At 38.7% G+C, this 22,689-nt stretch overlaps 1 protein-coding gene across 9 annotated transcripts in view; it reads left to right on the top strand.

Annotated features, from left to right (window-relative positions):
• The first annotated feature begins 1,645 nt into the window (after positions 1-1,645).
• ate1 (arginyltransferase 1) overlaps positions 1,646-22,689 on the top strand; it is a 57,775-nt gene continuing 36,731 nt past the window's right edge. For 2 of the 9 annotated variants that reach the window (XM_083539144.1, XM_083539151.1), the window contains exons 1-8: positions 4,124-4,299; positions 7,522-7,585; positions 8,093-8,155; positions 8,324-8,439; positions 8,757-8,855; positions 9,954-10,160; positions 15,038-15,252; positions 20,293-20,421. In XM_083539144.1, the coding sequence (XP_083395270.1) occupies positions 4,200-4,299; positions 7,522-7,585; positions 8,093-8,155; positions 8,324-8,439; positions 8,757-8,855; positions 9,954-10,160; positions 15,038-15,252; positions 20,293-20,421 (993 nt within the window). In that variant the 5' untranslated portion in view covers positions 4,124-4,199. Of the gene's footprint in view, positions 2,085-4,118; positions 4,300-7,521; positions 7,586-8,092; positions 8,156-8,323; positions 8,440-8,756; positions 8,856-9,953; positions 10,161-15,037; positions 15,253-18,022; positions 18,152-20,292; positions 20,422-22,689 lie in introns of those variants that run through there. The other 7 variants (XM_083539146.1, XM_083539145.1, XM_083539150.1 and 4 more) reach the window with 7 other exon arrangements.

The raw sequence follows: 22,689 nt of genomic DNA on the forward strand, positions 1-22,689 counted from the left end.
TATTTTGCCTCACACACATCTGCACTATATTATATATTATATATAAACACACTCTACACTGTACATTCTGCCTAATATTTTACATTTATATTTATATATATATTTAGTGGACTTGTTTATTCAGCTTGCACATTTTTTTCAATGCCATAACCTTATAACCTTCTACTTGTTGTTCTACTTGCTGCCCATCTTTTCCCCTGTAAATGATTCGTGTCAAAACAATAGCATCACAAAAAATCTAAACATTAATATCAAACAGATGTTACAGATACTGTTATAGAAAACAAACTGTCATCTTCTAACCGAACAGATTTGAGAATTTAGAAGCGATGTGTTTGCCATCATATACAGAAGAGAAATGTGTACATGTTTACAGATGGACAGGTTTATGTTTATAGACTTTCTAATTGACAGATTTACAGGTTTACATGTTTTGCACAGGCTCAGCAGTGGTGCTGAAATTTTAACACCAACTGATTACCCAGCTGCTGAAAATGAACTTAATTTTATAATATTAAATGCTATAATATTAATCAAAGTTAAAAAACAGATTTACGAAAACTGTAGATCTATTGTCTTGAATGGGATAGGCGTGGACAAATTGTGTAAAGTGCGGATTCGGCGGTTGTGGCAACCCAACAGCTTGTCAGGATACATGGACTCAGTTACATCAGTGCAGTAGGATAGCTGGACTTCGAGGTCAGAACTCGCCTACAGAGCCCCCTAGTGGTCATGTACATAATTATTCAACACTCATTGCAATTAGGGTACAATTATTATTATTATTATTATTATTATTATTATTATTATTATTATTATTATTATTATTAATAATTAATTAATAATTCAAACTAAAGCAATCATTAGTTATTTCTATCCCCTATACTGGAGCCAGAACAAACTAAAGCAGCTATAATGTGGCCTACAAAATATAGGACGGTGCAGAACAAAGACAGATTTTTTTTATCTTTTCAAATACTACTTTAAAAATAATTTCTTTAACCCTTTTTATGTAAAGTTAACATTTAATGGGAAATTCTTTCAAATATTATACATCTAGCGACATTTAGTGGCCAAACGTGTACATAACAACCCCAGTCTGGGTGAACCTAATCAAAATATTAAAACTTTATACAGTACCTGTAAAAAGAAGAGAATTGATGGGAATCTTCAGGCTGGACAGAAAGCCTCTGAATTCCCGAAGCCCAGGAGGAAACTACACTCAGCACATTCACATTAAAGGTCCAGCCATTTTGTTACAATGTCATTATACTGAAGTAAACACTTTACAACCTGTATACAGTTATTCAAACTTCTTGTTTATAAGCTCCTTTACTTGTTAATTATGAATAATTCGCAAAAATGGAGACTTTGAGAAGTGCTGATGGAACCTGAGCCTGGTGAAGGATGGAGAAGGAAATTATTTCCCCTATCCTTAGACAAGTCTGTCGATTGTAAACGATTCGACTCTTTTAGATTATGAAAGCATTTCAATAATAAAAAACTAACAGAACAAAATAATGATTTTATTGTAGAAGGACGCGTTTCCGCTTCATAAGACTAAAGTTCTTCAATTTGGAATCACAGACTTGTGATTTGAATGACACTGAGTCGCTTGCGAGTTGAAAGAGTCGACTCATTTTGGTGAACCGACTCGTGTTCCTCGGAGTCACGTGACAAGCGTCAAAACAGGATTAAAAAAATACCTAAAAGTGTCTATAAAACCTCAGTATTTGAAGGCTGGTATTTGAATTTGGCTATATGAGCGGATTTTATGTCCACAATGTCCCACATTCCCTTGCTGTGTTTGCAGGTCCACGCATCTCCTCTGGTGGATCTCTTCCTGCTCAGACGCGGAAGTCTGCAGTGAGGTGGAGAACCGCTGTGAAGCTCATCTGATCTACAGCATGGAGTCTTCTGCATTATAAATATGGACACAGTAGATATTAGAGCAGGTTTCAGCAGCAGTGTGGGCTTCTGATCAGTGTGTTTCTGGAGCATGAACTCCATAGTGGAGGTTAGAGGAGTGAAAGCTGGATATCCCTGTGGATACTGTAAGAGCCCATGGGGAAAAGTCTCATATGGTAAGTGGACATTCAGGTCAGCAGGTCTGCTCATTGTGTCAAGTGGATAAGAAATAGATGAGCTCAAATGTCGCAGGAAACACAGCAGCAGTTGGTTTCCCCAACAGCATGTGGTTCCTGGTTCCTGTGTTGGTTTTGGGCTGGAAACATGTTTCATAATGTTGTGGAACAATGAGTTCTGGTTTAAACAGTCAGGTTTGTTTTCTTAGGATCTCTAGAGTAGATTCAAGTGTATGTGGTCATGTTAAGCAAAAAAAAAAAAAAAAAAAAGCCTATTTTATAGTTTTATATTGTAAAAATGTGTACACAGTCCATTTATTTTATAATAGTTTAAAAAAGTACTTTAATAGAATTGATAATCTAATCTTATAATCTAATTTGTAATTGTGATTATTAGCACGTGTTTAGCAGTGTTGGTAGCAGAAGATAATTTAGTAATGATTAATAAGTTATACAGTATATAAAGTTGTTGTTTGTTATTTTGTCTGATCTTTTCCCCATATGATAAAGTAAGGAGGATCATCTTTAGTTTAAATTGGGTTTATGTTGAATTCTGAAAACATTTTCCATCACGTTCACCGTGGACGCGTTCAGGGTAAGTGTGAATATTTATTAGTGTCAACTAACATTTACATTAATCATAGAACGTGAGTTATCAGACGCCACGTGATTTTCACCTCCTGCATCGTGTGTATTACCTGCTGTGTAATTGTGTCTCTGGAGTGTGTGATGTGTAACGACATGGACTTTCTCCTGTTTACATTTAGTGTGTTTTGGTGTTTGTTTACTTAATCATTCATTAAATCTTTTCAAACTTTTGCTCTTTGCACCAGATGTAATCATCATTCCTCGTCTACAGTGTTGTGCTTTTAATATAATAAATAGCATCTAGTGGCTTTAGTCCAAATTAATTATGTATTTATATTCAAATTTGTAATGGTATTTAGTCTAATTGTGTCTTATTTTTGTTTGATTCGCAGGTAAATTCTCGTGTTGAAGCCCATTTCATATTGAAATTTCATATTTTCTCTTCAATAAAATCAGTATTCTCACTTTTATTTTGTGTGTCTCCTGTTATTTGGTCCTAGCGCTTCATATCTCCTGTACATAGAGATCTGGGATCTGGTATTTTTAGGGGTCCAAGCACTGAAGCACTGAGACTTGGAGATATTGTCAGGTGTTGTTATCATTACCAGTATCAGTTTACAGGTTTGTATGGGGATGATTTGGAGAATTGTTCTCACCCATTAAGGTAAATTCCCCATATCATCTCAGGTTAGTCCGGAATGGTCAAATAATTGAAAGCATATGAAACTGTGAGTGGAGTATTGGGGGAATGATCTCTGAGCAATAATGCACAACTCTACACAATAACGCATTCGTCAAAGCTGATCATCTAAAACTTTTTCAAAAGTGTTAATTTAGCATTTTCCAGCGTACATCAGAGCTGAAATGATGTGAGGAATAAAAGTGCAGTAGGCATCTAAATTCAACCAGAGAGTGCTGCAGTAAAGACCTGGCAGAGAAACACCAGGGAAGAAACTCAGCTTCTGGTGATGGTTGTAGATGTCAGACTTCAGGAACTCCTTGACTGCAAAGGTTTTACTCTCGAATTAATCAATGTTAGTTTGTCTGCTTATCTCTGGTCTAATTTTGTATGCTATAATTTTCTACACTGTTCACCAGATATGGATATAAATTCACTCAAATTCAAGCCTCAATTCAATTTGATGTTATTTGTATAGCACTTTTATAAATCAACATCCCACTGCAGCTTTACAGAATCAAATTAATTACAAATATACATTTTTGAAAGCCCATGCTGATCATGCTGTTTTTCTGTATTAAGATATGTATTTATTTAAAAGCTGGTATAGTAGTGAGGCCAGAAGGTGGGAATAAGCTGCATTGAAATCTTAATAAAGCAGTATTAACGTGTAGATGCTTTTCAAGACATTAGAAATGTATGATGTTCAGTGTACACGAAAGAGGTGGATCACATAAGTGTGGGGAGGGATTTTAATCTGGCAACCTAATCTGGCAACCCCGCCTGCCTGTAGATATCATTAGCGTTAGCAGAGAGGCAGATCTTTGAGAAAGGTCCAGAAGAGCGACATGGCTTCTGCTGGATCTTTCAGTATAGTGGAGTATTTCGGAGGTGATGATGGACACCGCTGCGGTTACTGTAAAAACGCTCAGGGCAATTTTTCACACGGTGAGTGATCGGCAGCACCCGGATGTGTTCCCGGCTCTATCTTGACATTAGAGCAGGCACTTTCACAGCTTCTGAAAAAAAAAAAAAAAAAAAGATCTCACTTCCGCTGACGTGTTTGGAAATAATCATAAATATGATTTAAAAAGTCTAATTGAATAATTCTAACAATAAAAACCCATTTGGACTCTGTATCTGTTTCTGCTGTTACTGTTAGATTTACAGTGATGTCGTGGGAGAGGTTTGCTAGCTCTGGAGCTGACTAGCTTCACATCGAAACCTCTCGTTTTGTTGTATTTGTGTTGCAGATATTGAGCAATAACATCAGCAGAATTGTATATATTCAACTTTAAATTGTTGCTAGACAGTTCCGGGAGAGGAGTTCGCATTAACATGGGCATCTTTATTGACATGTCAGTGGTGTGTGTGTTCTGGTGGTGGTGGTGGTGGTGTGTGTGTTCTAGTGGTGTTGGTGTGTGTATGTGGCCTACTCTAAAAAGAAACTGTAACACACAAGAACAAAATGCCTCTGAATAAGATAAAGAAGTCTTAGTATTTTTTCTGTACCAGAAACAGACACCACTTTTCATTTAGTCCACCACGAAAACCTCCACATCATCAAATACTGAGATTTTCCACTTATACAGATATAAAAAGTTATTTCCACAAGTGTTTTGACTTGATGGAAAGTTGTGTAAAAAAGAGAAAGAGAAGAATCGATGGTGTGTTGTAACAGGAGAATAACTAATGATGGTTGGTACTGATCTGTCACAAATGAAGCATGTTTCCCACTGATGGTATAATACAAGTATTAGGTCACAGATGCTTTAAAAAAAAAACCCCAGATAATCTGCCAATCAGAGTGTCCGTGACCAGATTTTGGAGTCACACCAAGGTCAAGAGTCAAATAATTTGTCGTCCATAGCTTCCTTCCTGTTTGAAGTGTAATGTGAGGATGTTATTGCATGAGTAACAATAAGGATAAACTTGTTGGCAGAAGAAGACATTCCTTTTTTTTTCAACACCTTGGTTGTGTTCTATTTGCGTTTAATGTTTCAAGCAGGTGATCTGATATTCACTCATGAAGTGTATTACTGATGCAGCTTGATTTCTCCATCTATAGAACTCTATAAACGATCACAGCTGGAAGCAGAAAATCAGCAGTTATTTTGACCCAATAATATCTAATATTACTAATAAAATAAATGAGTGCTGAAGCTTGTCCACTGTTTCTATGATGGAATTTTTAATGCAACAACCAAATGATTAGTTGTATTCATCCTTATTTATGGGTTTGTGTACATTTATTTTTTTTATAAAACATCATCCTTTAACTTTTCAATGAAAAGCTCTCATTGGCATTTGTATCCCTGACCTACTGAACAGGCATGAGGATTTTCTTCTTGATAAAAACTCCACAGATTTTTAACAAGTGTGTTTAATTTGCACAGTGTGTGAACGGAAGGAAACAATTAAAACACAACAATAATCTCTATATACAAAAAGTCCAGTAATCCATGCACATTTCTATAATTCTGGATTTGATCAGGTCGAGGTTTACATTAGTTTACACACCTTTACATTTAAGAGCATGAATAGGATACAAATGATTGTCATGAATATGAATGTTTTCTAAATAAATATGACTGATTTTGAAATGAATGCATTTTTATCCAGCTTGATCGACAAAGCCCATTGTTACTTTGAAATTGCTCACAGATCATTTTACTGGTGCTCAACATTTTCTTTCCAACAAATAACCCTTCCCAGAAAAGCGTGCACTTTGGATTGATTATAACATGAACAGAGGTTAGGAGCAGAGAAGAAAAGAGACAAAGCAGATCATCAGCAAATTAAATTACTAAGAAGAACAGGACAGAGCTGGTAGCACAGAAATGATGTCTCCCAATATAAAGAATTATGTTTCTTAATAAAAAACCCATTAATAGAATCATGTTATGGTTTCGAGTGCTTATGTTTATATATTTGTTTGGTTTTTTATTTATTTATTTGTTTGTTTGTTTGTTTTATAGCTTATATCTGCTTTTTGTTCTCCCAATTATATCCCTTACCCTCATTTCTGTTATACCTGAATGCAATCAGCAGGCTTTTGTACTTTGTCATTGTTCAGTTTCAGCTCACAGCTGAAAGAAAAGAGGGAATAAACCTTTTCCATGTTGACTGAGGACTTGGTGTGTGACTAGGCTTGTTTTGAAGCAATATTTGAAACTGTTATATGTGTAACCTATCCTGCGTGCCTGTTGTGCAGATCCAGCATGCTCTCTGTATATTTGGACTGGATGGTTTGTGCAGATTGCGCCCTCTAATCATCAAACAATACAATTTGCGTCAGATGCATAATTAATAGCATTTCCATGACGTGTGATGCGAGTCACGATGCATTATTACACCCTTAATTTAAACACAGGAAGTCTTCTTAACTCCACGCCAATGATACATTTATTCATTTAAATGTATGTATTTTTTGGAGAAAAAAACCCACTATATGGACAAAAGTATTGGGACAGCTGAATTTACCACCCAGATGCTTTACATGAGGTGGAGTGGAACATCTGCTGTAGAGCTCCAACCCTATTGAATTCCTTTGGTAAGAATGTGAATGCTGACTGCACCCCAGGCCTCCTCGCCTTCTCACCTGCATCACTACCTGACTTTACTAACACACTTTTGGATGAATAAACACACTACAACATCTAGTAGAACATCTTGCCAGAAGAGTGGAGGTTATTATAACAGCAAATGAGGACTAAATATGAAATAGGATGCTCAAAAAGAAGAAGAATAGCCTGTGATTGTGACATATATGTTACAGCACAGTGAAATTTGTTCTTCATATCCCAGCTTGTTCAGAAGCTGAGGTCAGAGGGCAGGGTCAACCATGATACTGCGCCCCTGGGGCACAGAGGGTTAAGGGACAGCTTGGCGATACGGGGGCTTGAACCCTCGACCTTCCAATCAGTAACCCAGAGCCTTAACCACTGAGCTCCCACTCCCCCAAAAAGCACATTCTCACATCTTACTTTCCATATTGTGTTTTAGATAACTAACATGTAGTTTGTAAGCCATTTTGGATTAAACGTGTAACATTTTTTAAAATTTATTTTATTATTATTATTTTTTTAAATAAAGTTTAGTCTGGTATTCATCTCAGTTCTTTGCCTGTAGTAGATTGATGATTATTACTTTTTTGTTACTTGCATGCAGGTATGTGGGCCCATTCAATGAACGTCCAGGACTACCAAGACCTCATTGACAGGGGATGGAGAAGGTAGATATAAATCTTTTTAATAGTTTTTTATTTTTTTTTATTTCAATACTTCAATCTCTCCACATGGAGATGTAATGATGTTATCTGATTTAATACAAAAAATATATCATCACCATTATTTATATAAGAAAAAAAGTCGAATGAAGAAATTCTGTGATTTAATATTTACGATAAGACAAACGATTCCCACATTAAAAAGTTATGAGTGTGTGTCATTGGACTGCTTCTCACTTCTCAAGATCCATGCAGTTAGAGCGCCTCAACAATGCAATATAATAATGTTCCTGGAGATTGTTCTGAAAAATCTTCAGGCATTCCGGGGAAAAGAATGTTCTAACCTTTATCATTTTAGCATGAGATATGATTATTAGGGGAATTTATTTGCTTTTGTATTAAGCTCTTCCCTGTATGTATACTTTATACTTTACTATTTATTTACTTTATTTTTTTTTTAATTATTTATCATTTTTATTTCTTACTGTTAATGATGCTAACTTTTATCTTTAGAAGTGGAAAGTATGTTTACAAACCTGTCATGAACAAGACCTGCTGTCCACAGTACACTATCAGGTAAATATATCAATTAATACACACACACACACAAACACACACACACACACACACACACACACACACACACACACACACACACACACACACACACACACACAGTAAGTAGATGTATGTAGGACAACCTTGATGTACCAGACTAATACTTGGTGTGTTGATCTGTTGAAGGTGCCATGCCTTAAAATTCCATCCTTCAAAGACTCATAAGAAGATCCTGAAGAAGGTGACGAAGTTCCTGTCGAAAGGGGAGATGCCAGCAGGCCCATGTGATGCTCCTTGTGATGGTGTGTTCCTTCATCCTAGTTCTTGGAATACGGCGAGAGCTGTCTGTTTTTGAAATTCCATGTTAAAAAACCTGATGGTTGGTTTATTGACAGCTTTAGATATATGAAGTAACATGAGTCGTTTCAGATGTGGACAGAGTGAAAATGTAGAAACAGCAGATATTCTAGTGGCCTGTTTTTAGGCTTCAGTCTAGTTTGAGTGAATTTTATAGCCCACAGTGAAGTATTAAGACCATATAGGGGGCATGCCTTTCCTACAGATGTAGCTTTTCTCACTCTTTAAGAACTCCAATTTGTTTCTGGACGTGCAATCTTAGGTGTGTTCTCAGACATCGCTGGCTTCCTAAAGCCTCTCGTTTCGTCTCTTCAGCGGACAGTGGCTACAGCTGCTGGAATATCGCAGACGTTTCTCTCAGGTGCGCTTTCTGTGCTGTGCTACGACTAAACATCATTTCCTCCGCTCATTCTAATCTTTATGGCTCATGAGGGGTTTTGTTCTTGATGTTAGATCTTTGAGTTCATAGAACTGGATGATATGAAAAAGGAGCAGTGTGTGGAATTCTCCCAGGGGAAAAGAACGTCAAAGCAAAGCTTAGTGAAGTGGATGGAGATAAAATCAGAGCATAGCGGGTTATATAGTGCTTGCATGTGCAAACGACTGCACAAACTTTAATCATACGTGTCATCAAACTGCGTGTGTGTCCTTTAAGAATCCTCAAATTTACATCTAACTAGAATGATCCCATGGTTCACACTTTATAGCCCTGAGTGTGACTTAGCACAACATGGAAACACAAACATAACGGTTGATCAGAAGTTTGATGTAGGAATAGTTTTTCCAGTAGTGATTAAATCCAGAGAATTGCTCAAGTCCTCAAGACTTCTGGTGGAATGGTAGTGGCATCTTCAGGGTTGTTAAGTATTATCACCAAGTTCAGATGTTAACGGGGTCCAGTGTGTCTCTAACACATCTCCTTGCACATTGTAGCTTTTTTTTAATTTTTATAATGCACATCCTCCATCAGGAATCTGAAGAATCTTCTCCCAGACTGCTCTTGGCTAACAATGGCTTCATGCTGGTGTGCCACTTGTGCTTGCTCAGATGAGTCTTCTGGTTATTACATTTTTGGTGTAGCTGTGGCTACAAGTGTCTTGCATCATCAGGTTCTGGTGTTAATGTGCCTGTATGTCTGTATCTGTATCTTCTTGATGGAAGGAGGTTAAACAGTTTGTGAGGGATCTGCCATAACAATGTCCCAGGCTCCTGGTGGGCCTCTCGGTCCATGATTGGTTTGTGAAAATGTTGAGCTAATCTTTTCTGCGAAAATAAAAATGATTCTGGATTTGCTTCATTTGACCATTATGTAGAGGGGATTGTTCGTGTTTCTTTTCATGGACAGACCTTATTTACTGGCCCACTAACATGTAGTAAATTTCATATTGATTTCTGTTTTAGCATGTTGATGGAAAAGCTGATATTGATATTTTAAATTATATTGATTATTAATGTGTAGGTGAGCGTATGGACTCCATGGTTGAAGAGGGTGGAGAAGTTCCTCCGGTGCATCCTGTGGAAATCCAGCACGCTCAGGTGGAGCATCCGATCGTCCCCATCAGCGTCGAGGAAGACACCGATGCCAAACCTTTAACATCAGAGAGCTTAAGAGAGGAAACCGTTTCAGCAGCAGCAGGGAAGAGTCCACGCGTCACGCCTAAACCAGGTGAGCTTCACGCATGAAAAAAGTGTATTAGGAATGATTGTAAAAATGGATTTGGACATATAAACACTTAAATAAATATGACTTAATGAAAAGTGTCCTGTTTTGGCAAATGAGGCTCTTAATAGAAATCCCCCAAATTACTCTAATATACAGTTATGGGGGGGAAAATGACACTTAAATTTTGTTTTTTTTGTTTATTTTGATCTAAAAACCAATCATGTGCTCCTCAGCAACTTAATTAAACAAACAAATAACCTCAGATGATAGCAAACTACTTTGGGAAGTACCTGAACAGTGGGGTGTTTCAGGTGAGAAGTTCTACATCAGTGCTCCAGGGGGCAGCAGATACCCACAAACACACACATGCGCAAGGTTCGCTTTTTTTTTTTTTTTTTTTTTCTTCTGTCGCGTTGCATGTTTGTATTTTTCCAACACTATGTAAAGAAAGAAAACCTCCTTATAATGTTTAAAGGTCATGTGTCAAAGATTTGACCTTCAGCAAAAGTAAAATTCGAAATCTGATTCCAGAAAAAAAACTGACCAGGATTCCGAGTTTTACGTCACTTAGTGTGATTTACAACCAACAATATGTCTGCATGAAATACAGTGCTTCCACACCTCAGCGAAATGAGCAGCCCAGGAATGTTCCGGAAACAGCAAAGATTTAGAGATGCTCCCTGAAGGAGAAGAACAAGCTCTACCCCCCCCCGCCCCCATAACACCCCCCGCCCCCCACTTTCAGAGCGGAAAACACCTGGTGACAAATTTACGGTAACAGACTTTATGAGCACCTTTACGACTTTATTGCCCTGAACACAGATGGAGTTAAGTGATTGATATTACACAGGTTTTCTACATGAGCAGGAATTTATAGGAGACTTTCTGGTGTCTGGATATGCGTTTTTGCTCACACACACACACACACACACACACACACACACACACACACACACACACACACACACACACACACACACACACACACACACACTGCACACCAAAAACGTTTAATTAATGGCTATGAACTATAAATATATTGACTATAAACATATAGTTTTATATTATTATTTAATATTTTTAACTCTTGTTGTAAGCTTATCATTAGGAATGATTAATTATACATTATTATTTAAATAATCAATAATCAATATATTTCAGCGTATTGTTTATTTTATAATTGGCTTTAATGTTTATTATTTCTGTATTGTTGTTAACTCTGTGCTCGTATTGAAAATGTTTCAGATTTGATGTAAAAAATGAATGAGGGTCTTGTTTTGTGGATTCTCTTCTTCAGCTCAATCAACATGTTTTCAGTGGAGTTTAGGGTCAGCAGACTGGGAAGGTCGTGTCTAACACTTAATACTGAGGTCATTAAACTATTATTGTGACCATTTGGACATAAGCTTTGGATCATTGTCCTGTAGAGAAATCCAGCCGTAACCCAGATGTTCAGTTTTTTTTTTTTTTTATTAAAACTTCAGCCCATATACTTCATGTATCATGAACCCCAAGTGCTATGAATTTACACCAAATTTGGTGGTGTTGGTGGTCCCTAATTCTGGATTTGGTTGGTGAATTAAGGTTTTTGCCTAAGTAGGGCTTCACAAGTCGATATATCTGTTTAAACTTCTGAAATCGAATCGATATCAAGATATTTTTTGAAATACGTATTGGACTGTAATTACAGTCCTGTACTCAATATTTAACTTTTTTTAATAGTCTTTTTAGTTTTTAAATGATTTATTTATCTGCAAAGTATAAAATTATTCAATCAATACCACTATTGTATATTGAAGAATTGTTCTCTATTAGTCTGCATACTCTGTTTTATATCCTGTATCATAGAAATGCTTTCCTGATATTAAATCTAATTATGATCCTAATTCTCCTCAGTATTCCTGGGAGAAAAACACACACTGCTTCAGGTTCCATCAGCATGTTCAGGCACGTAGATATATTTTTTATAATAGTCATTGCTGGATTTCTCTCATTCTCTACATGAATGAGGAAGTTTGGTCTGATATTGTATTAATGAAGATGACTCGCACTTCAGTGAAACAGGAAGTTATTTCTCTTCTGTATTCAGCGTGAAATTAAGACATAAACACTGTTTCTCTAACTAGCTTTACTAATAGTTTAGCCCTAGACTTAATGTTTATCCAGAATGATACAGAATATGTGTCTTTGTGAGTGTGTGTGTGTTTATAATCCTGCGTAAGACTTTGTTACTAGCAGTAAGTGTCTTTCCGCTCTCCACCTCCCCGTCCTTCACTTCCTGTGTTTTCCCGTCTTGTAAAATATAGTGCCAGAGACATCACTCATCCAGAAATGCTTTAGCTGCATACTAAATATACACCTTCATGGCCCCCTAGGGAGGTGTGTGTGTGTGTGTGTGTGTGTGTGTGTGTGTGTGTGTGTGTGTTACTTATTTTGTTTCTGATGTAGATTGGTAATAGTGTGTACCAGTGGTGGCAATGGTGCATGCACTGAGTGAGCACTTTTTTTGGTGAGTGTGTTGTATATATTCACACCTGACTGGCGAAGGCAAATGACAGTTCTGGGTCTTTATGATGTGTTAATGGCTTAAAAGGGAGAACCTGTCTTCAAGAGGAACAAATCTGTCTGTCTTTATCTCCACCCTGTACATTGCGTATGTCTCTTGGAAGATGTTTCTCTATTCGACCCTTCACAACAGTCTGTTCACATGCCAGACGCCATTGGGTGCGTCAGAGACGGATCTTCAATGACGAAAACGACCTGTAATGTCTCTGCTATCATGCATGCGCTCGGCTCTAAAGTGGCTACGGGCGTCGAGCAGGCAGTAACAGGGCCCAGGCCTCTGCTCTGAAAGCGACCCAGCGTCTGGTCTGCCTCTCCTGCTCGTGTTTACCCATTTTTACCTAAAGAAAAAAAAATGGGCCGGTGGACCGCACCTCCTCGCGTTTACAGCCTCCGCCAGAATCCTTCCCTTTATTTAGCAAAAAATTTTTCAGAGGAACAGATTTGGAGGCGAGTGGAAGGCGAGAGGGAAAATGAATCGTCATATAAGCTGCTGCATCACTGACCATCGTGCGTCATCTGGAAACGAACTTCAGACATGTTTCAAACAGAATATATCAAAAGCCTAAGCAAAGCTGACTACAATTTATTTGTGGTCTTGAATGAATAATAAACAGCGTATTTGTTTCTGTCTCAACGCTGCAGAACATTCAGATAATTCTGGGGTTTTATTTCACTTTTAAAGTAGCACACTTTAGGAACAGCACCAAAAATAACCAGCGTGTGCGATCACCCTGGTTCTGTTCTGACTGGTCCATTCCACCATGATTTATTACCCACAATTTTCCGGACTGTTCCTTTCAATCGCACTCTGCGTATCGGGTAGCATTTGGGTTTTCGTGCTTCCGGATCTCTCTGGCTCACTCTCGGAGGCTGACGGGGCCGGCAGTGGGTATGTGGGCAGCTGGCATGAGTCCAGGCAGGAAATGGCTTTGCTTTCCTTATTGCTCCAAACAGGATGTCAGTGTGTAAACTTTTGCTCTTGGGCTCTGGCTTCAGCCCAGAAAGAAGCAGAGGAGGAGGAGGAGGAGGAGGAGGAGTACGCAGGGCACTGTAAAATCCATTGAGGAAAGCCTCTTTTCATCCGTGCACAGCATGTCACTTATTCTGTTTGTTTTCCGAAAACATTAGGATTTGGATTTTAGAAATATGAAATCTGATCTGGAAAAGTATGGAATTGGAGCGTTCTTAGAGTTAAGTCCAAAGATTTGGTTCTACTGCTGCCAAAAGTGGTGAATAATACGACAATTTAATCTATTATCCATTATAATATAACCACAACTGGTGTGTGGTGAATATTACTCTCAGACCCTCACCCTCTCCACCTTTTTATTAGTTTTTTCCTGTCCTCACGCAGTCCAGGAATACCCGTGTTTTGGTCCAGGGAGCTCCAGGCCTAAACAAAGTCCTCCTCCCTGCTTCCATTTAAATCTGAAAAGTTCTAAAAAAAAAAAAAAAAAAAAAAAGGCAGCAGGAGCCAGTGAACAGAGTGCATGTTGTTTTACAGCCTCGGCTACAATGATGTCATGATGTCGGAGGACTGGAAAATGAGTTCCATGTCCACGGAAGGACCGAAACCCTTTATTCAGTGCAGTGAGCTTGAAGCCTCCTTTGGCAACGGAGAGACGGCTTTGCACATTACACACGTGTACGCCCGCCCCACCATGTGGCTTCCATATGCATGCACATGGACCATCTTGGATTGCTTTCACAATCTGCTGGAAGAACTATAAGAGAGGTTTTTTTTTTTTTTTTTTTTCTTTCTTTCTTTTAAACACGCAAGTACAGGCATGCATACCCAAAGCCCTGCAGCTACCCGGCACATAGCAATTGGAAACATGCTCTCACACCCAGCAAAATAGCTCCAAATGTAGAATTCACACAGTGTCTGCTGTCCATTATAGCAGTTTCCCCCTTTTCACTATAATGTCCTTTGTTTTCTGAATGTTTGGGGGGAAACACACACTTTTTAATTTTGATGTCAGCATCCAACAATGGTATAAATCTCTCCACTGCCAAACTGCAGAAAGATGCTTTCTGTAAAGTGCATTCTCCAAATTCCGATTCAGTAATCTGTATTCTGTAAAGATTTCTATAAAAATGCTTCTTTCTGTAAAGCTTCCTTCTGTAAAGTTTTGTTCTGTAAAACTCCGTTCTCTAAAGCTCTTTTCTGTAAAGCACCATTCTGTAAAGTTTCGTTTGGTAAACTAATGATAAAAGCTGAACTTTCTTTCTTTCTTTCTTTCTTTTCTTTCTTTCTTTTCTTTCTTTTCTTTTCTTTTCTCTCTCTCTCTCTCTCTCTCTTTCTTTTGACTCAGGAGCAGGAGCGGACCCAAGCAAACCTCCATGTCGTAAGGCGAAGGATATCCGGAAAGAGCGACGTTTACAGAAGGAGCAACAAATGCAGCAAGATGGAGGAGACACTTTAACAAACCCCAAACCTGCTCCTGCAACTCCGGCGGCCAGTCAGCCCAAACCTCTAGAAGACTTCATCACCGACTCGCTGCCTGATGACCCTCTTCATCGCTTAGAGGTTAGAAATGACCTAGAAGTAGTTTTGAATTAAAACATGGCTGAATGAAAAAGAAGAGATTGAGAAATGATTCATGTCAGTTGGTTTGGTGAGATCAGTCTGGATTTAAATCTTTACTGTATATTTTTCTGTTAGTTTTCAAAGCCAGGATAACGATGGACTCATCTCCACAAGGTCACTGTGTACATTTATTATCTGCTTTGCTTCAAGCCAGTTACTTATTTCATACAGAAAGCATTTAGTCCAGCAGCACACAAGGCGAAAAAAAAACCTCATTGGTTTTTCCAGATCATGTTTGACATGTGCTGTTAAAGTGCAGTCCCTCTCCAGTGTGTTAGTATCGACCTATCACTCGCTGGCAGAACGGAAACGGAGGAGTTTCTGCTAACATGTGATAGATCACACACTTCCTCTGCAGGCTTCTCCTCACTTCATCATCGCGCCGGCTCGGGATGCTGTCTGAGACCATTAAGCCCTGAGAGAGTTGAACGAACGAGACGTGCAGCACCAGTGCCTTAATGAAATGTTTACTCATGCACAATCGCCCTCACCCCGATCGCACTCGATCACACGGAGTACGCTCACACACGCAAATCAGAGAGAAAACATTGTCGCTGTTTTTAATCACTTTTGCGTGTTTTTTAAGACGTTTTCCAGCACAATGACCTTTTACCAAGTTACAGTGAGGGGAGTCAGCCAGCAGGGGTTATACACGCGAGCCAAACCTCGAGAGAAAAAATTACCAAAATCACTGAATATTTTCATTTATATCGTCTCATCCCCAGTGGATCAGATTGGCACAGACTTCATTCATTACTGGAATTTGACTTTACATTTCAATCATGTTCGCATCGTCTTTTATAATTCGGAGCAACTCAGGCCAAGATTTTGATTGCTGCTTGCACCATTATCCTTGCATTGTGTCAAGCTGAAACCCTGGGACACAGGAAACCCCTGACATATTCCAGCAGTCATTTGTCACTCAGCTAATAAACAGAATGAACTGATTGAATCGTTCCTTTTGGAAACGCTCGAAAAGCATTACCTGACGCAATACACCACAGACTATAAATCATCGCTTTCACAATTTCTGAATATTCACTTACATCTAATATTATCTTTACTCATATTGATTTACATCTGAGAAGACTTGATCATTATTATGTCAATAATTTATCACTTTCCTGCAGCGGGTGTTTGTTTGAAATTGTCCAAAACAATTTTTTTTTGCAAATAAAACTTAATATTCTCTTCATACAACAGAATTGTTTAGTTTTAAAACACTATTAAACACAAATTCTGTTTGTAATCATAGAGACACACTAAAATGAGAGACGTTTCACACTGAAACAGTATCTGTAGGAAAGGACCGTCCCGTGAGGACATTGTAGTGAAATTCAATTCATGCTTTGACCTACACTGTCCTCTAGGGGGCAGTGTAAGTACAGCTAAATCTTACATCACAGCCGACTTTTAAAATATTCGTCTTTTCCAGATTCTGCTTTCGTCCTGTCGTGTTCCTGCAGCGTTCCTGGTGCAGTTATTGTCAGAAAGATGATGCTTGTTGTATTGTGGTTTCTCCGTCTTATTTTTATGCCAAATATCAGAATAAACAGCCAGACCTTTGGTGTATGCAAGTCAAGCAAAAAGTTACTACCCCTGTTAAAAGCAAATGTAGTATTTCCCCCATATTAATACTGGAATGTACGTAAAGCCCAAACAAAATAAATCTTAAACGAGTGTCCTTTTAGATCCCAGCATGAAGACTTGAGAAGAATAAGCACTTCATCCAATGCAAACACGACAAGCAGGAACTAATCATAAGAAGCTGGTCTGCAATGTTTGCAATGTTTTAGCAGAGACTACTGGAGTTCAGAAAGTCTGTGTGAAATATTCTCTGTGTTTATTCAATCAAAAGTGAACGATTTCTCACAGTATGAATGGTACTGTAATTCGGATTTTTTTTTCTCGCAGGTCTGCTCTCAGAACTTTACCTGTAACACTCGTACTGCTAATAATACTACTGCAAAATAATGCTAATAAATTGGGTGGAAATTTAATCAGGACTGTTTCTGTTCTCACCAAACCAACTTCATGTTGAAGCTCTTGTCGGAAAAAGTCGGAACCTCATTGGAAAGATTTTTGTTGAGTTTTTTAGACGCAGAATTGTTTCTAGTCAATGTTTGATTTAAAGGTAATGAAATGAGCAGAATTATGATAGTGATGTTAACTCTATTCTATCGTTTTTTCTACGATTCTTATCCCTTCTGTTAAAACATGTATTTCTATATGATCTTTGGGGTTTTGTGATGTTATTTACACCGAGCTGCTGGTCCAAAAGATGCACCTAACATGTGCACTTGAAAAGAAAAAACTATTTACAGCACATATATTGGAAGTGAGAAGTGGTTGATCAGTGGTTTAGACTCTGAGTTATGGTTCAGAAGGTCAGAGGTTCAAGCCCCAGAAGTGCTAAGCTGCTACTGTTGGGCCCTTGAACAAGGCCCTTAACCCTCTGTGCTCCAGGGATGCTGTTTGATGGCAGCTGTGCTGTAATGTACATGGAAAAAATAAAAACATCTATTTACTAAATGAACACGGACCACCCTTGACCCGCTCAGGGTCTACAGTAAGTAGGTGCATCTTCTCACCTGGCAACTCGGTGTGAGTGATCTTTATGTTCTTTATGTGTCACTCAACTCAACCTTTCTCTTCTGATCGCGATCCTGTAACCTCCTCATGAACATCCTCCTATTTTTTTTTTTTGAAGGTGAGGTTAGTGCGCTCCATGCCACCCAGTCCACAGTTCAAAGCTTCTTTCGACGCCTCGTACCAAGTGTACAAACTCTACCAGACGGTTGTTCACCAAGACCCACCTCATAAGCCTAGTGAGAGCCAGGTCAGAGGTCATGCTGGGGGGAGAAACAGGGACACAGGGGGTTGGATATGTACATGACATGGTCTTCTTAGTCAGAGTGGACTGGTGACACATTTATAAGCCAGGAAAGTGGAAGCTCCAGGATGCTACACAAAACAGAGTTTTGATGCCAGGAAACTTCACTGACTCATCCAGAAAATCGCTAGTTTACATCGTGTTATAACTTCTAGATCATGTTAATGTCCTACTGTTTATAGTCCTTTTTCTATTTTTTGTGTAAAAAAAAAGCATGTAGAGAACATCAAGAGAATTAAACAATATAGAAGTCGCTGGTCAGGTTTCACTGTATATAATTTACCTAATAGATAGTGGCTTCCGTATGCACTGCTCATTCTCAATAGGAACAGAGGTAAATAGGAGCGACTCTATATTGCTAATTAATAAAAAAAAATCCGATCCGTGCACACACTCATACACATACAGATCAAGAGCTGGAGTTCATGATTACATGCAACATCAGAATAGAGGAAAATGTGGTCTTTGTGATGGTTGCTGGTGTTCATACTTAGCAGTCTCTAGGGTTTACACAGTTAGTGTGAAAGACCAAAAGCTGAAAGAGATGTGCAGAAAGTACTGATAAGAAAGTGCACAGAATACGAGGTAAAGCCTAAGCTGGTGAGAGAAAGTTTAAGCTTTAAGTTTAAAAGAGAGAGAGAGAGAGAGAGAGAGAGAGAGAGAGAATGAATAGAGTCTTTATAATGAGGCAGACGTCTAAGAGAAGAGAAAGGAAATGAGAAAAGCGCTCCCCATGTGTAGTGGGTACTCTGTGTTTCTACAGGTGCGCAGAGTAAATTGGGTGGTTGTTAGTTTTGAGCCGCTTGGGCTCTGGAGCAGGTATTTCACCTCCATGCCTTTCACTGGTTGTACCAATAAACATCCATCTCCTGTTCACTGCTGCTCACACGAGCTTCATCATCCTTCATTCCATTCGTTAAATTTCACAAACCTGATTTTCCCTTTCTGCTGCACTAAAGCCGCCTAAACCACAAATTCTTCTTAAAAACGATCTCAGATGATCGTGAGGAGGATGTACTTTGGAGACAGAGGTCTGGTGCACTAATTACAGAATATTTCAGGTCGGATTTTTATTTAATTTTTTTCCATTTTTTTAGAGACTTTTTTAATCCTCAGACTACAATTAAAAGGACTTTCCTTTAGCTTTAAATACATTTCTTTTATGGTCTACTACTACAATATATATTTTTTCATCTTTCATTAGATGTTAAAGTATGAAGTCATCTGTTCTAGAATCCACGGTTGTGTTTCTGGCACTGAGTTTAAGATTGACTTCAACTGGCAACCTTGATGACAGGTTAGTTTTTTGGAGCTACAGGCCATGGTGATGGTTTAATGGGAAAAGCAAATGCAAGGTTCAGATCTCACAACCATTATGGACCTTTTTTCTAAATGAAAATATAATGGTCACTGGTCGGGGAAAAAAAATTCATGCTCCTGTGAGATCAATAGTTGGCTGTCTTACATTTATATAAATATATACAGATATATTTTTTAAGAATTGGTTTGTCTCACGTATCACTTCTTTTTCTTCTCTACATCTCTATATTTCTGTATATATACACAAGTTTCTTTGGTGATTTACACCTCCACTGGATGTTTTCTGTTGTATAACATTGTGTCATACAGAACAACAATGATAAAGATCCCCCACGTTGTAAGGACTATTTTGGAATGTTTACTGCTCCACAGCCTGGTTCCCTGATTAGCTCTTTTCACTGCTGCATTAAAGCTGGAGCTGAGCAGAGTGCTAGCCTCACCTTTAGATCCCTGTTGTCCTGCATTTCCTCCATTACCTTCATCACTGTTCCACTGCTGTCATTTATGTGGAAAAGGGAAAAAAAACTTCTTTATAGATCTTTAAACATGACAAGATGATGTAGCCTGTATGTCCCATGGTGCTGCTTTCTCTTACTTACATGGTCTCCTCATCCCCATTTTACTCCATTCCTCCACCAGTTCTTAACCTCTTTCCATTAATTCCTTTCCTCATTATCCAGTTGTATGTGGCCCTGTTCATTTCTGCTCACTGGACCAATGTTATTCCATATTCACACTAATCATCCTCCATCCTGCTGCCCCTGAAGGTGAGGCTAGTGCCAGTCAGCTTTGAGGACCCTGACTTCTTGGCATCTTACGAGCAGTCAGTGAAGCTGTTTGCCTGTTACCAGATGGCCATTCATGATGACGATCCCTTCGAATGTGATGAAAGCCAGGTACGAGTCTTCTCCTAGCATTCATACTTTCTTATATGTAGTACCACCATGGACCACAGAAACGTTTTGGACATTTTGTAGTTCTGACCATTGCAATAAAGAAAGATTTTCACATCTGAAGGGCTGCTTGAGGTTCATGTTAGTCAAGAATAGTAGCCTGAAATATAGATATATATCCATCCACTGTTCTTGTAGATGGTCATAATACCAACATTTAATAAACATATCGCTAGTGCAAAGTGTATTTGTGCTCCAACATTATTAGCTTGTCTACTGTAACTAGGTCAATCTAGAGTTGCATTTGTTTGTCTTCTCCTATGGTGCTGACATAAGCAGACTATAACCAGAATAAGGTGTTCAAACTGTCAGGGGTGCACAAACTATTGGTCAAATAGTGTTTATTTTCCAGGTATCTTTACAACTATGGGAAAGGGATGCATCCAATCTATCTGGGGTTTTAGCTGGGAATTCTGGGAATGCTTGTTTATTCCAAAGGGTTTTTTTTCTCAGGTGTTTACAATATGGAGCCACCGGGGGAAAAAAATCAGGTCAATGAATTCTTCATGACCATTATTAGTTCCTTAAACCAGACCCAGTAATCTATTATAGTAGAATCTGATGGTTTGCAGGGAAAATCTGCAGAAAGACCGTTGAGATACTGCACATCTGTCCATCGTTTGGACTTTATTTTGTGCTTTTGTGATTCACTATTCAAAATCGGGTCTTGTTTATTTCTGAGGAAAAGCCTGGTAGGCAGAGGGATGGTGCTGTGCAGCACAGCGGTAAACGCACTCGAACATCACGGCAGTGTTCGGTCGAGGGGAAGGAGATCTCCAGTACTCTGTGTAACCTGTGAGAAGGTTTTTGTCCCCTCAGGCCTGGAAACTCGCTGGGCTCTGCCAACGGGGCTCAGCAAATCAATAAATACCCCAGCATATAAACCATGGCTGTGAATACTAAAAGCTGTGAGAGTCACCAGTTCAGTTGCCCAGATTCTTTCCTGGTGCCATAAGAGAGCAGTATTTATAGCGGGGGAAGCTTTAGATGCGTGTGTTTGCATTAGCTCAGCTCCAGCAACGTGTTTATGGTCTAACTGGGACAAACACTCGGCTTGGAGAGTCTGGACCAAGAGCCAAGGGTGTGTATGAAGCAAACTGGGTTGGATAAATACTTTTCTGATTATACCAAAAGTGTGCTTTAAAGTGCAAAAGCATTTCACTGAAGCTTTAACAGCGCAGTACCCTCACGTGTGATGATGCTGCACTTGTGTGTTCTTGAGACACTCCATTGAGTTTCTAGAAAAAGGTTTTGTTTTGTAGTTCAGACTACAACTTGATTTGTCTTTTCTTAAAAGTATGACTTCATTTTTAGTGCTAGTTTATATATTTTTGCCACCTCACAGCTGCAGATTCGCTGGTTCTTCAGGTCTGTGTCGTTCATCACATTCACCTCTGTGTTCATCTGGGTTTTCTCTGCATACTTTGCCCGGTTATGTCGAATTTGCCACTGGGTGTAAACGAGTAGATATCGAACATCTTGTTCAAATTTCATGTATAACGTGGATTTGAAGTAATATTTGCTGTAACCTCAAAAGATTCTTAGTGTAAATTTTTTTATTTTTACAGATTTTAAACACACATGCGGAAAACATCCACGCTGATTCATCCGCCATGTCAGCTTGGCCATTTAGGGAACAGTTCATGATTAAACAGAAATGTGACTCAATGTAAGTTCAGGATGTTATCTTACACCTAAAGTCACATTAGTGCAGCTTTGTGTCCTACCTCAGCACCCTCACTTCCTGCTCAAGTCGTTGATCAGTGATCCTTGACATTTCTTTTAATGACTGTGGTTTAGGAGGCACATCCTCCGGTTCTGTAGAGAGCACAGACACAGTTCAGTTCTGCAGCTCTGTGTGTATGTATTGTGTCTATTTGACAAATCGTTACGAGCTGAAAACATTATACAAGAACATGATTAAAGTCAGAGATCGACACGACAGGTGTAAAAGAGATCTGAATGCACATAGGAATCTTATGCGCAGGTGTCCACAAACTTTTGTCTGTAGTGAAGCTGCACTGTTGCTTGTAGAAGATGTACTGTAGTGACAGCAAGTCTAACAGGGCAGGTGCTTATCCGTATGATTAAAACAATTCTTAATGTTCATAGTAAAATACAGACACTAGTATATTAATTCAGCCTCCTGTTTACTTCTTGAATTGGCATAGAAGGGCGCCAGAGTGACCCTTTTCACCCCTCGTGCCACAG

This window comes from Silurus aristotelis (assembly GCF_946808225.1).
Source record: "Silurus aristotelis genome assembly, chromosome: 4".
NCBI lineage: Eukaryota > Metazoa > Chordata > Actinopteri > Siluriformes > Siluridae > Silurus > Silurus aristotelis.